The sequence below is a fragment of the Coloeus monedula genome, assembly GCF_965178545.1.
Source record: "Coloeus monedula genome assembly, chromosome: 18".
In the NCBI taxonomy this organism is placed as follows: Eukaryota; Metazoa; Chordata; class Aves; order Passeriformes; family Corvidae; genus Coloeus; species Coloeus monedula.
In genome coordinates this window covers 10,240,956-10,253,197 of record NC_138798.1, presented here as the reverse complement: position 1 = coordinate 10,253,197, position 12,242 = coordinate 10,240,956, and the positions used below count along the sequence as shown (strand labels likewise).

At 43.3% G+C, this 12,242-nt stretch overlaps 1 protein-coding gene across 6 annotated transcripts in view; it reads left to right on the top strand.

Moving 5' to 3' along the window:
• The window catches only part of DEPDC5 (DEP domain containing 5, GATOR1 subcomplex subunit), a 41,368-nt gene that overhangs the window by 27,777 nt on the left and 1,349 nt on the right, over window positions 1-12,242 (top strand). For 4 of the 6 annotated variants that reach the window (XM_082293737.1, XM_082293739.1, XM_082293735.1 and 1 more), the window contains 9 exons: window positions 1,409-1,560; window positions 2,326-2,403; window positions 2,842-2,974; window positions 3,798-3,906; window positions 4,183-4,407; window positions 8,255-8,424; window positions 9,381-9,552; window positions 10,601-10,661; window positions 11,727-11,809. In XM_082293737.1, coding sequence (XP_082149863.1) covers window positions 1,409-1,560; window positions 2,326-2,403; window positions 2,842-2,974; window positions 3,798-3,906; window positions 4,183-4,407; window positions 8,255-8,424; window positions 9,381-9,552; window positions 10,601-10,661; window positions 11,727-11,809 — 1,183 coding nt within the window. The other 2 variants (XM_082293738.1, XM_082293740.1) reach the window with 2 other exon arrangements.

Below are 12,242 nucleotides of genomic sequence, written 5' to 3'. Positions count from 1 at the left end.
AGATGCAATCATTTTTTTTCCACCATTCAGTGCTTGTGCTGCATTTTGGATGTTCATGTGCCCTGTCTCACTGTCCTTTGCAGTACTGTGTTGTAAACTACTAAAGCTGCTCTTTTTGTTTTTCAGTAAGTGCTTGTTTTCCATATTCCCTCACTGAACAAAATGGCAACAGCTCACTTGTCTGATTCTTGGCTAAATTTCTTCTGTGGTATTTGATTGACAGGTGACTCTGGAGATATCCAAATCAAATTGTGTACGTGGACTCCTAAACAACTGAGGCTGAGAATATTAGTATCATCTTGGTTTAAAAGAGTCATTGTGACCGAAGTTGTTAGTCCACTTAACACCAGTTAGGAATTAGCAGTAATACAGTGTGCCCATAGAAAATGCTGCCGGTTGAAGTGAGCCCTGAGGAGGGAGAGTGGCTTTTGCTGGCTGTGGGCACTGTAGAGTTGACCCTGGAGCATCTGCTGGTTTTGGCTGCCCAAAAAGGGACATCTGCCATTAGAGATTTTTGGGATGTGAGAAATGGCATAAATAAAGGACTTTTGGCTCTCAGACCTAAGTCAAGCTACCAGTTTTGTGATTTCTAGCTGTGTATGTGCTGTGGATTCATCACTGCAGAGCAGCCCCCATATTTACACCAGCTTGAGTTAGAGTTACTCTGCCATTCGTGTTCTCTCCCCCACCTCTCCAGCTTTTATATAATGTGCCTTTACTAAACCATACGTGTTAATGACAGATGGCAATTACAGCCTGTACTTAACTGAATCCTTCAGCATTCATGCTCTTTCTGAAATGATTTTATGTTAATTTTGTGAACTATTCAGTCTACCATTAGAATAGTGTGAGTGTTCCTGCAGGAGGAAAGTGTTCCTGTTGTCTTGGTGACAGGTGTGGGTGGGTGCCAACCAGCCTTCTCATACTGCCCTGAGAAAGGAGGGAAGATGAGCTGATTTTTTTGAGCATTATGAAACTTGAATTCATGTGATACATTTGCATATTTTTGAGAGTTAGACTTGAAACTATATTTGCTAAATGCTTACCATGGTGATTAAGTGTCCTGTTCTGTCTATTGTGTGCCTATAATCATAATTATTCACTTGGGTTGAAAATGTCAGGCTTGGACTGGTGTTGCTGGTTTGCCAGTAGTTCTCTCAACACAGTTGTTGCTAGGTTGGTGATCCTCGTCTTTATTTGGGTCTGAATTTGTTGTTTGTCAGGAGCTCTGTAGTGATGACAAAATAAGACTGAATTTATCCCTTCTGCATATGCTTGTGCTTCCTTAGAGTATTGCTTGTTGCTGACTAACTTGGGGTGAGACACAGATCATGTAGGGAGGGGAGAAAATGGGAAATGGATTACATTATGCATTTCATAGAGATGTTGCTGTGCTTACTCCTCACAGGTCTCTATTGATCAATCAGTTCCTGCAACCTCAGATGGCAACATGTTGATAACCATGGGGCAGGTCCCTGACAGGGGCAGCACCCAGGCCCTGGGAAGCACCCAGAATGTTGCAGACCTGGGATACAACACAGCTGGTGCTGCAGAGGGCAGGTAGGAAAGGCACAGCAGTGCTGTACTGCAGAGCTGTTCAGTTACAGCCCCTTTCTGGTGTCAGGGAATGGGCACTTAAACAGGAACCTGGGAACAGGCTGTGCTGTGCCTGTCGGCACGAGCAGGCACTTGTCACAAGACCGTACTGCAGCATTTCCATGTGCAGAGAGAGTGGTAGTAAAATAAGCCCTGCAACCCAGTTTTCCAGAATTAAATGAACACAAGGCCTGATTTCTCCACCACAAGAAGGGCTTCATTCCTGAAGAAATGAAGAAATACCATTTCTGAAATCTGCTAGTAGGAAACCAGGCTTTGAATTGACATCTTCAGTCTGTTTTGGCAAGGGGGGGGGGGCCCTGCAGGTCTACTTGGATCAAGTAGGTTGATGAAATCCAAGAGGTTCTAACCTGGAAGTGAGACACCGGGAAGGAAGCAATATTGAAAATAAACTTTATTAGCACCTGTTTCCTGTGGTTGTATATTACAGTAAAAAAAAAATTAGCCAACTTCAAAATGTTTGCTCTCAGTTGCTCCTGAGTACAGCTGTATGTGACACAGTGTGCATTGGGTCCATATAGCAATGTCCTGGTGACCTCAGGGGGGAAGTGCACATCTGATGCTTTTAGATGTCCTTCTTGAGATGAAAAAGGAAATAAATGTGGCAAAGTCATTCTTGAGAAGAGAGACCAGTTTTCCTAAATGTACATATTTGAACAAATCTGGCAGCTTCCTTGATTTTTGAATGTGCTTGCGTTTACTGTCCAGCTCTCAGCAGTGTTCGACAAGTGCTCTGACTTCCTCCTCCACTTTGGTAGAGATTCTTGAAGCCATGAAACACCCCACGTAAGTTTTTAATATAAATGTGCTTAACATTTGATGAGATGTTTTGTAAGAGGACATGAGAAGTGGAGTCACTCAAAGGAGAGCCTCATGTCAGCTGTTGAAGAGTTTTAAACTTCCTTTTGTGATTCAGTTCCAGACTCTCCAATAAGGAATTGTATAGAAATTGAGGTATGAGCAAAGACTTCAATTATTAGAGTCCCAGAACCTTGTCAAATCAAGAATTCCCAGTAAGTCACTAAAGTGCTGTCAATGACAACTCTTCATCTTGTTACCAAAAGCCAATGATACATCACTCCAGGGGCCCTTATGCATTTCTTGTCCTGTATTTTATCCTCCCCCCCCGCTTTTTTTCTTTCACCCAGCAGTGATTTTTGTCTTTGTTACTTAAAAGAGCTCTCAATCAGCCTGCGTTAACACGTGTGACTTGCTGTGATTCAGCACAGGGATCCAGCTGCTCTCTGAACAGAAGGGGCTCTCCCCGTACTGCTTCATCAGTGCAGAAGTTGTGCACTGGCTGGTGAATAATGTGGAAGGGGTGCAAACCCAGGCCATGGCCATTGACATAATGCAGGTAAGGAAACTATCCAGGGGCATGTGGAGGGCCAGAAATGCCTCACTCTGTGAAGAATGCAAAGTTTTAGAGCAAAGCGTAGCAATAATTTCTGTTACTTATTAAAATCCTCTTATGGATGAATATTGAAAGCAGTGCTCAACAGAATATGAGGTAATGATGGCATTTTTTGGATTCCCTATCACAAAACAGCAACATATTCTTCAGTAGTAATATGTATTTTTTTCTGCTTACATGATGATGGTTCTGTTTATAGCCTCCAATTAGCTGGTACTTACCGAGTACTCTGCCTTGTATTGGAATTGAGGCACTAGGCAGTGATTTGGTTTTCCTTTCTAGTAATTAGTTAATAAAGTGGTACTAAAACCAGCATATGACCTTTCTGTTATGGTTGCTGAAGCAGACACACTTTATGGAAGAACACTGCTTGTATTCATCAAGGGATTTTTCTATATTGAACTATGTCAGGGGCAGAAAGTTGGAAATGTTCTGGAGTTCATTACTCTGCTGGGATCTCATATCAATTAACAGAAAACTTAGAATGTTTCCAAACTCTTACCTTCTATAAATCCATTTATAAAACCAGAGCAGGGTATGGGAGGAAGACAGACATCTGTGGAAAGGTCAAACACAATCTCTCAGGGAGATAAGAAATTGTTACGTTTACTGAGTATCAAGAGATAACTTTGCTGGTATTCTTGTTAGGCACATAGCTGGACAAAAAGATGTCAAGAAAAAGATGTTCTCTAAAAACCTTTTTATGTAACTGGAAGTGTGGTTTCTTTTTTATCATGTTTGCTCTGTTCTCTCTTTTCTTGTTCAGAAAATGCTAGAAGAGCAGCTTATTGTCCATGCATCTGGAGAAGCTTTACGAACCTTTATTTATGGCTTTTATTTTTACAAGATTGTTGTGGACAAAGAACCAGACCGAGGTCAGCATTGTTATTACAAGATTTTCCCTTTGCATAATTACTAGGCTGTTCCTGATTCTTAGGGGTGCTGCAGCAGGAATGCATTTTGGGAGCAACCAAAAACACTGATCTCAAGAGAGTCTGAGAAATTCGGCCTTTTTAATTAAAAAAAAAAAAAAAAAAGAATTGCAGAAACATAAAGTAATTTTTATCCTGCCTCTTTTTCATCAAGAACTACTTTTCTCTCTGAATCTTGAGCACTTGTTTCTAACTGGAATTGCCCTTTTCCTTGTGCAGTGGGGCTGCAGCAGCCTGCCATGTGGCACACGGCTGCCATGGATGACTTCTCCACCTTCCAGAGGAAATGGTTTGAGGTGGCCTTTGTGGCAGAAGAGCTCCTGCACTCAGAAATCCCGGCGTTCTTCCTGCCCTGGCTGCCCAGCCGCCCAGCCTCCTATGCAAGTAGGCACAGTTCCTTTAGCCGCAGTTTCGGAGGACGGAGCCAGGCAGCTGCACTCTTAGGTAGACGCACAGCACAGGTGACAGCTGGGGAAGTTCAAGGGGATAGTTTGAAAGGGGAAGAGCAGCCAGCCAAGGGTATGATCTCACGTGGACCAGCAACAGAGCTGCAAATTTCATGCTGGCCTTACAGTGTCTTGCACGTGGATTCATTCTCATATGCTGGAGGTGTGTTTCACTGGCTGGGCAGGTAACTTTTACTTCAGAGTACTGGAATACAATAAAAAATATTTCTTAAAATATTCCTTCTTCCTGAACCTCTAGAATTTAGGGAGGAAGATACTTTGTCTCCTTGCAGGCGCAGAGAGACTCTTCACAACATGTAAGGAGTATAGAGGGATAAGTTGTGAGAACAGCAAAGCAACCAAACTGTTCTTAAAATTACATGTCTAATTGCTTCCTAGGGGCAAAAGCCACAGTGAGGTTCAGATGTGTTAGAAGTTTTCTGTGATGTGCTGGAGGCTTTTTAACTAATCTGAACCAGGCTCCATACATTAGTGAGTCTGTGAAGCCCAGCTGCAGATGATCCCTGTGGTATGGAAGCAGTAGGAAGATCTTGCTGCTAGGCGAGATACCATTAGTATCTAATGTTCTCTAACGTGTGGAGAATAACTCTGACTGCCTCTAACAGCCCGTGAAACACACTGGCTTCGTGACTGACCCTGTTGCTTTGTCAGCTTCTTGTTGTATTTCTAGGCCAGCCTGAGTCACTTGCTTTTGTTCCTCTTTCCTTGTTTAAGAGAAAAATCATTGCTATGGAACTGCAACTTCAGGTTTATTTAGATGCATCTGTTAAAGGCCTAGCAATGAAGGATAAAATGAAAAATTTTGCTGTTCTCCTATTGTGTATATTTGATCTTCTGAAGAGAAGTGCCTTACTGCTGGTGTAGTATCTCTTAAACCTGAAGTCACAGTACTACTTGCGTATTTCTGAGAGCCTTGTTTGAAGTGGAACAGCATCAGAAATGGGAAAACATTAAGGATAGGAAGTCTGAACTAATGGTTAATTCCCTGAAGCCAACATATGCCGGTTATTTTCCCTGTCACATGATAAATCTGTTGCCTTGGCTGGCATCCAAGGCATTAGCTCAGTGGCTGGCCAGAGCTGAAGCCTGAACGTAGGCTGGCATGAAAGTATTGTGGAGGCTGGAGGCACTTGGGCCAGATCCTGTTCATGGTTTGATCTGTTAGGCACTATTTAGCCTGAGAAAACCAGTTCACGTTCCTCTGTCTGTGCTCTGTTGTGAGGTGAGAAGACTGATGGCCTGCACCCATGGGGATGAATAGAAGTGTGCCTCAGTGTCCCCCTCACCTTGCATTTAACACCAGCCAGGAAAACAGTGTATTCCTGCAGCATGTGGAGTATTACACACCTGAATAGCTCTCCTTTTTCTTTTCAGTTGGGATTATGTCCATTTTACTCTTTAATTTGCAGCCGTTGAATGAATGATAAATGCTTTCAGATTCCAGACTCTCATGCAGTCTGGATTTTCCAGGAATTACAGTTTCTTGTAGAAAAATTGGGTGTGGAGGGTTTTTCCTGCAAAGGAACTGATTTAAATGATGTTTCTGTGCTGTCCCTCTTCTAAACAGTATTCAAAAAAAAAAAAACTTGAGCCGTTCATCTGAGGCAAAGAGCTTTACTAAACCCAGATGACCCCTGGTCCACGTGACTTCATTTGTTCCTCTCTTGGTCTTGATTTGGTTGTGGTTTTTATTTCTTCCCCTCCCCACCTTCCCTAAATGTCAGGCTGTGACATAAAATTGCATGCAAGTATTGGGAGCTCTGGAACAAGCTCCGTGTATCTCTCAAATCTTTATCCCTCCCAATTCCCCAATCACTTGCCCAGTGACTGTCCCCCTTCCCAGTGGAAGTCTGACCTGTGACACAGCTAATCTTGTCCCTTTGATTTATAGCAATGCATGCACTAGCAATTGTAGTCATATATGTAGTGGAGTCTGTGACTGGAGAATAACCTGCCTGCTCCTCTCCGATTTGTTCAGTAAATCATTAGTTAAATACTCAATAGTACAAGACAATTGGGAAGCAGGTGAGTCCTCTTAAAGTCTGACCTATGGAAGCCAGAGTTTATTCTATTAAAACAAGTTGGTTTTAATCAGAAGCTTCTGAATTCAGACACGTGGACATTTCTCTTCAGTGTTTAATGTATTTTTGATTAGCTCACCTGGTTGGACTGTGTTCCTCTGGCTTTGCCTGCAAGCTGTAGCTGCAGACAAGGCAGAGAGAGACAGTCCAGCCCTAGCAGGGAGTCTGCACTCTCTGGGAAAAGGAACAGTCTCAGGGAGCTCATTCTTCACAGTGTTCTAGTTTGGGCACACTGGGCTGTCGTGTTATTACTGACCTCTTGGCTAATGACCAACACCTACCTGACTGAGCTGCTTTGGTTTCACAGCTTCCAGGATGCTGTTTTCCAACACACTTTGTTACAAATTTGGCACCGTAACCTCCTGACCACAAACATTGTTTTCACAATATCCCAAAAGAGCCAGGAGAAGAAACTCTTTTTCAACAACATGTGTTGTTCTGTCTGACTATACCAGATCAACTCAGAAACTGCAGATGACAAATCTCCCAAAGACAAAAATGTGTCTTATTTATGAAACAAAACTGGTTGATGTTCTTTCATTTTTGTTGTTTTTTTTTTTTTCATGTTCTGCGCTGCAGTAATAGCATATAAAGGATTTCCTTACAACCTTGAAAATGCCTCCAGCTAACTTGCATTAGAAGTGAAGGTGGGAACTTTCCATCTACCTCGAGGAAAGATTTCAAAATTTTTTTTTAAAAACCATCAAGCCATCAAATTATAAGATGATTTAAAAGCTGACCCTATAAAGGGGTGCACATTTACGTCAGCAAGAAATAACAACACCCATGCCTCATGCATGCAATAATAAAAAAGGCAGTTTTCCCATAGAAGCCTTGCAGCCCATTGTTTTATGTCAATTTTTAACATTACAGAAATGTTAAATTATGTATTTGTCTAAAGAAAAGTTGAAAGTGATGACGTGTTTCATAGCAGGACTTTGGTCTCCAAGTCAGGAGATCTGGGTTCTGTCCCTGGCCGTGCAGTCCTCTGTGTGACACCAGCCAGGTCACTTCCACTGCTGTGCTTCTCTTCCTCTCTTGCCTGATACCTGGGAGGGTTTCTGTCACCAGGATGCTGGGGTGTGGGGCACAAAGGGAGCTGGATCTTGGGCACTATCCCAGCACTTACTGCAAAGCACTAGGAGGTATTGCAGTGGTCAGAATGCTGCTGCATGTCTTGGCTGACTCTTCGTGCTTTTACAGAAAGTGTTGGATGTGCACTTTTAACGATGCGGTAATGTGGGATATTGATACGGGATTAAAGAAACAGGAAGTTTAACTTCTAATGTCCTTTAGCTGTGGAAAGTCCTGGAATGCTCCTGCCCTGTGTAACAGCACCCTGTTGTGATTTCTGGTGGAGGCATATAGAAATATTTGGAATGTTTTGGGCATGAAGAAGCTGGTGTTATCTAGCCATGCTTAATTATGGCACCAGTTGCCTGTTGATTAACCACTGGACTCTTGGTTCTCTCTCCTTATTGCAGCTGAAATGTCTTTTGACTGCTTGGGGAGGTGATTCTGTAGCACATACCCCTGACACGAGAAATACTTCAGGATTTTTGTCTTTTGTGACCTGGATGAGTGGCATTCTGGGACTATTCTGCTAGCCCAAAAATATCTGGGGAGGAATGGGAGAACAAATTAATTTCAAATGGCTTTTCTTGGTTCTTCTGTTCTCTTCATCCTGTCTCCCATCTTCTCTTTAATGCCTCTTCTAAACACCCCTGTCCCTTGGCTGCACAGCTGCCACAGTGCCCGAGCAGCGCACGGTGACGCTGGACGTGGATGTGAACAACCGCACGGACCGGCTGGAGTGGTGCAGTTGTTATTATCATGGCAATTTCTCCCTCAATGCTGCCTTTGAAATCAAGTTACACTGGATGGCAGTGACTGCAGCTGTTCTTTTTGAGATGGTGAGATCCTGGTGTTCTGGACAGCCACAGAAATGCCTGTCTGGCCTCTGCATCCCTTGGACAACTGGGGACATTGTATTAGGAAGTATTAGGGAGAGAGACAGTGGCTTGCATCTGCCCTTATTTCCATAAGTAATTTTCCTGGTGGTTGTTAGTGTTGCTGCATCTGGTCAGCATTTATCACACCATCTATAGTCATTCTGTCTGCAGGAGAGTGTTCTGCTTTTAGTGGGTTTTATGCACAGAATGCAGAGATCAGTACAGGTCAAGGTGATAAATTTAAGTCCCCCTTAGGCAAATTTTAAGCCCTGAGCCAGGTCTTTGGAAAAAAATCTGTTTCTCATTACATTCCTTCTATCCCCAAATCTTAAAACTTTAAATCTCAGTGGAATTGCTTTCATAACAGAGCTTTTCCAGGCAATGTGTTCTTCCTGTTCAGCAATGTTTTAGGGTTTTTTCCAACTTACTGAAGACATTTTTGAATTGAAAACATGTCACTTTTTAATTTTTAGATTAATTTTTTAGATTTGATTTTTAGATTTTTGGTTTTCCCTGGTGTAGCTTCTGTAAAACTCAAATTATTTAACACCAGGTTTTACCCCACCCAGCCGGACAGCACTAGGTAGTTGGTTTGGTTTTTATTTAAAATCGATTGCACTGTTCCAGTAAAGCAGAAGCCACTGGTGATAAGTAGGCTGAATCAGTTCCTGAAAAATGTCCTATTTTAAAGTGCTTTCTGATTGATGGGGCACTTCAGAAAAGGAAATCCTGATGTCTTGTGCTTGTACTGCTTTGCTTGCAAGGACGTTGGTGTGCTTGCCATGCAGAGCAAGCTGAGCCTTTGGAGAATTGAGCATGTCTGATCTATTCTTGGGGAATGAGTTGCTCTTAGGCACGTAAGTGCCCTTCGTCAGTTGGCATATGTGCTATGATTCATTGTTTGAATTTCTTCTCAGGTTCAGGGTTGGCATCGGAAAGCCACCTCCTGTGGGTTCCTGCTAGTCCCAGTCCTGGAAGGCCCCTTTGCTTTGCCCAGTTACTTGTACGGGGACCCACTTCGAGCTCAGTTGTTCATCCCACTCAATGTGAGCTGCTTGCTGAAGGAGGGGAGTGAGCATTTGTTTGATGGTAAGAAATGCACTTTCTTTTACCCCTTGGGATACTTTGTGCAAACAGGTCACTGCTGGCATGTAGCTGGCATAAAGAAGCTCATTTACAAGCCAGCTTTAGGGGACTGAAGGAGCTGTTTTTACAGGTCAGCAGCCCCCTCGGGAAGGAGGTACTGGAGGGAAGCTGTGCTGGCAGGCTGATTGTGTGTGGGGTGGGGTGGGCAGCCGGAAGCACTAACACACAGGAAAGGTGGTCTCACCTGTGATCCTTAACCTGCACACCCTTACAAGAACCCATAGCAAGTAGCTGGTGTGTTTGATATAGACTCTTGTGTCTGTTTTGCTCGTAGACCCACAGCTGCTCTGCATTTGTATCCTCCATTTGTTTATTTTCCCCCTCCCTAAGACTGGGCTTTCACCGCTGCCATCCTTTTTTTGTTGTTGCCATGGTTACTTTAATGGTTACAGTGTTTGCACATGAGATTAAGCTCGAGAAACTGCAATCTCCTTTTCTGCAATGTGACCTTGCCCTTTCCAGTGAGTTGTAGTAAATCTCAGGTGGAAGCCCAAAGATTGGAGAACTGTCCCCATGAAGAGAAGGGCAAAATTGCATCATGAGAAGGGACAATTAGCAAAAGACTCTGTTTTAAAATAGTAAATATGGTATTTTCATTAACCATTGACTCAGTGTCCAGGTATAACTGTAAAATGAACGTAACAAATCCATATGCTGTGAGGCCACCATAGCCCCACTGACTGAATAAAGTATTTTCAGAGCACTCTTGTGATACTCAGCAGCCCACTCTTCTTCCTTGCCCCCTCCCACACCCCCTTTATGCTCCTCTCCTTCATCTCAAGAGACACAAATAATAAATTCAGGGATGAGTCTGCTACTGGAGTGTACAAGACACATCTCTAAGAGACAGCTGACAGGAAAAAATGTGACTGAAAGAAATGGCTAGGGAAAAAAAAAGAGTGCACAGAAGCCTCCTGAGAAAAACTGAAGTCTTGAAAAGGAAGGTAATAAAGCTTTATTAGATAATTGTTACCTTTTTTGTTTGTTTCAGGCTTTGAACCAGAAACATACTGGGACCGAATGCATCTGCTCCAGGAAGCAATAGCACACAGGTATGTCTGCAGTGGAGTGGAGTGACCAAACAGTTCCTGTCTCCCTGGATAATGTGGGATGAAGGCCTGTGCTGATCAGTCACTCCTGAGTCACTTGGGTTCTGTGCTGTCTGCCTCTCTGAAGTCTGCTTACAGACTGTTAGGCTAAAATACAGCCTGCATGACTGGAGGTGGTCCTGTGGCTGCAAAGTGCAGCTGTGTAGTGTTTCAGCCCATCACTCCTTAGGAACCATACTCTCCTCCTAAGGAGAGCCTTGCCTTTGGAAAGTGCCCATTATTCTAAGTTAGAAGCAGAAAGAGTGTGAATAGATTCTTCCTGAGAAGGGGCAGTTATTTCCTTCTTGTGTATTTAGCACACTCTTGAACTGGATGACACCCTACGATTGATAATAGGCAGGAGACTGGGGTGGGACCTGTACAGAGGAGGTTGGGCCCAGTTTAAGAAGGAATTGTTGGAAACTTTGGATACTATCTAGCCTTATCCCTTTGAGTGATTGAGCTGCCAGTTTCTTTCATGGTGGTGCTGCCAGGCTTTTTTTCATAACAGAGAGGGCTGCCTTTTGTAATGGACTTTAGCTTGGAAATCAGCTTTAATTAGTTTAGAAAGCAGGAGAAGAACAAGTATCCTACAAACAGCAGAGAACTGCCAGGTAAGCTGCTTGAAGTTCTGCATGGAGCATTGCCCATCATGAAAAAACTAATGTTGCAGCTTGAAACATACCCAGGGAACTCTGTCTTGACTACTGCTCTTCCCTCCCTCGTGTGCAGCCACCCCATTTTGTCAGAGACTGCTTGGAGTTGCTGCCCTTGTTTCCAGCTCGAGTCAGGACAGGGAACAGTGTGGGGTGACAGGCTTTCACACTGTGTCTGGCAGAGGCAGAGAATATTTGGAGAGGCTCAGCTCTCTTCATCCCTTTTCCTTTTGCCTTCAGGCCGTAAGAAAGGGATAGTGGAAGGATTTCCTCTGGTGCCCCTGCCTTTGGCTAAGGAATCCTACCTGGACTTGCTCGTTTTATCTTTCTGTTTTCTTTGCTTTTTTAATTCCCCTTGTCTCTATTTCTTCAGATTTGGATTTGTACAGGATAAATATTCAGCCTCTGCATTCAACTTCCCAGCAGAGAACAAGCCCCAGTATATCCATGTCACAGGTGAGCAATATTTGGGAGGCACTGTGGCAAGGAGGAGGTTATTACAAACAAGAGAACCATTTTACATGTGTTTTGTGTTTCGTGTTAGTGATGCTGGTGCTGTTCTGTCCCTAACCAGATGAGAAGTAGGTGTGTCAGACAACACAAACCAGAAAACCGGAGAGTGCAGTATGAAAAGCACGAAGTGTTGCTGCTAATAAATGGTGTTGGTTTGAAATCTTGCTTTACAATGGCTCTGAAATTTTTCTTTCTAGAAGGAAATTTTAAAAAATAAGGCAAAGCTTATTCCAAGGTCAATGTAAATAAATGGGTACCCAGAAGCTAGAAGGAGGAAAAGGTGTTGGGAGAAGTTAGTGCTCTGTTCTTGTGCTTAAGGTCTGTGGTAGATGCATCTCTACCCATGCACACTGTGTGGGAGACAGATCAAGCATTT